Consider the following 2,681-nt stretch of genomic DNA (forward strand, 5'->3'; position numbering starts at 1 on the left):
TTCCCAAGCATCTGCTCTTGGCTACTGTCAGCATGCAAATTGGACAGGTCTTTGGGTCTAACACCCACGGCTGCCCTCACAGTTTTACTTGGAATTTGTCATTACTTTTTATTATGCTACTAGCAAGAATTCTGTTTCAATGTCCAATCTGCAGTAAGGCATGTTCCAGTTCACATTATCTTATTCTTTGGTAAACCAGCTGAGTTCTGCAACTCACCTATTATTCCAGCCACCGTATGTCCTGCTCCTAGAGATTTGATATGAAGGTTCATTAAAGGAACAACCATGCTCACACCAAATAAATCCTGAAAAGAAGGCAGGGAAAGTTTTAATAACTGATTGCTTCTACACAGATGGTGGCAACCTGGCTAAGTAAGTCAATAGTTTTAAAAACATTAAATTAAAAGTTTTCATGCCCAGAGTGGTATGTTGTAACCTCTACAATGCATCCTGTATGTAAAAAAATTACAAAACTACATAAACTGAAAGATAAAGGATTGCCTCACAAAGGAGTTAAAACTTGGAAAACGACAATTCTCTTTCCCCTTCCAGGTACAGTCATTCTGAAGATATATATTTAAACATTAAATACTCCTTTAATATATATTAAACTTTATCTGTTTAACAAGAAATGTACTTGGCACTCATATTTTAAATTCAAAGTGGCCTGTAATTTCAATCACTTAAAAATACTTTTTACTTGCCCAAAGAGTGCATTTGGAAGAGTCAGAGTAGCTTAACTTTCAACCTCAACGGAGAAGCAGCCAAGGTATATCTAAACCTACCTACAGACTGCCTTTCTGTATACCTTAAGAAATGTTGTGAAAAGACAAAAACATGAAAAACAAAGAAAAAAAAGGAGGACAGCAAAGAACACGCCCATCCTGAACAGACAAGGATATCAACAAACAAGGACATCCTACTCATTCCTTTTGACTTTATCTTCTGCTAAGCTAACTACAGCAGCCTCTTAGTTCTTTCCTACATGATCCTGGCATAGCACAGAGTGTCCTATATCAGGGCAGAACCTTATAGAGATCCACTGGAGCAAGATCACCTTTTATGAGTGACTGCATGAAGCTGAACTAAACTAGCCCAAAGTCAGAGTAACTGTATCACTAAGTAAATTCTCACAGTCTGTCATTCAGCATCTTCTGATGGTTGAAACTGAGACTCAGAAGGTTAGAACCATTACTAAATGTATTAGCATGATCACACAGACCACGTCTCTTATTGACCACCTTCAATAACACAATCTTAGGATTCAATACGTTATTCTAAGCACTCACATGCACAATCATTGAACAACAGAATAATCCATGTGGAAGGGACCTCAGGAGGTCTCTAGTTTCTGCTCACAGTAGGGCCAGCTCTGAGGTCAAAGCTAGTAGTTCAAGGCTTTATCCAGTCAGGTCCTGAAAAATTCCAATGATGGAGACTGTACAACCTCACTGGCAACCTTAACTGTCCTCATGATTGACTGTCCTTATGGTAAAAAAGATTTTTCTTTAAAGCGAAACAAGAGGTTCCAACTGGGACTAAGAGCCTCTCTCTCTCGCTATGCACCACATTGAAGAGCCTGGCTCCAGTTTCCCATTCCTCCTTGCAGGCAATGGAAAGGCAGCTGCCAGGCTCCTCTCAGCCTCTTCTCAGGGTGGTCCACCCTGCCAACCATCCTGGTGGCCCTCCAGGGAATTTACTCCTACCTGGACACTGTATTTTAGATGCAGCCTCATGAGTGAGGGAGGATTGCTTGCTTCTCTGTTCACATAGCCCAGGATGCTGCTGGCTGTCTCTCCACCAAGGCACACTGCCGGCTACTGTTCAGCTTGCTTCTCACCAGGGCCTTACCAGCAGAGCTGTTCCCCAGGCCGTATACTTGGAAGGGTTCTTCCTTCCTTTTGCAGGACTTGGCAGTAGTCCTTGTTAAGTTTCATAAGGCTTCTGTCAGCTCATCCATCCAGCCTGTCTAGGTCTTCCTAAACTGCACCTCCTGCTTAGGTGTCATCTGCAAACCTGAAAAGAGGTTCAATGACCTCACCCAGAACATTGATAGAGCCATTAAAACAGACAAGTCTCAGAATATACCCTGGCATAGGCATGAAGGCAGGGTAAGACTCATCCTCTGATGAGTAATTATTTCTCCTTTCACCTATAATTTCTTATAACTATGCTGTATTTGCTTGGTTACAGGAAGCTTGCATCACAGGCAACAGCTCTTTATTATGGTATTTTACCAAACTCTACACCCTCTAAAAAGGCACTCACTTCTTCACTGGTATCAGTGTGTACTCCATGCTCCACGTCAGCAAGGTTACTACAGAGGTGGAGAAAACAGGGTGCTTAAAAGCGACTTAAGAAGCAAAGCTTATTCTAAAACACCTTTTCCTGAAATATTTGCTCCAGCGCTCAAACCAACCATACTGTTTCTACCACCCACCCTAAAGGTAGGTAAGAGACCATAGCGACATTTCTTAGTCCAAACTTTGTATTCATTTTGTATTAATTTTCTAAGCCATCCCTTTTAATTTTAAATTAATGAAATTACATTTTCCTGAGGATCATGAATCGCTACAGAATACAAACTTTCTTTATATACCATGTTCTTTCAGTAGAGGATTTTGCTTTGGTTTTGTTTGTTTGTTTTTTTTTTTTTAACCAGCACGGGGCAGGGGGGGATG

The 2,681-nt window shown here is 41.0% G+C and overlaps 1 protein-coding gene across 1 annotated transcript in view; it reads right to left on the reverse strand.

The window, feature by feature from the left end:
* MFSD9 (major facilitator superfamily domain containing 9) overlaps positions 1-1,631 on the reverse strand; it is a 10,706-nt gene extending 9,075 nt beyond the window's left edge. Inside the window, exons 1-2 of the mRNA XM_010135758.1 lie at positions 1,555-1,631; positions 218-306 (exon numbers count right to left, since the gene is read on the reverse strand). Coding sequence (XP_010134060.1) covers positions 218-306; positions 1,555-1,571 — 106 coding nt within the window. The 5' untranslated portion in view covers positions 1,572-1,631. The remainder of the gene's footprint in view (positions 1-217; positions 307-1,554) is intronic.
* Positions 1,632-2,681: the final 1,050 nt, after the last annotated feature.

The sequence above is a fragment of the Buceros rhinoceros genome, unplaced genomic scaffold (assembly GCF_000710305.1).
Source record: "Buceros rhinoceros silvestris isolate BGI_N320 unplaced genomic scaffold, ASM71030v1 scaffold185, whole genome shotgun sequence".
NCBI classification, from domain to species: Eukaryota; Metazoa; Chordata; class Aves; order Bucerotiformes; family Bucerotidae; genus Buceros; species Buceros rhinoceros.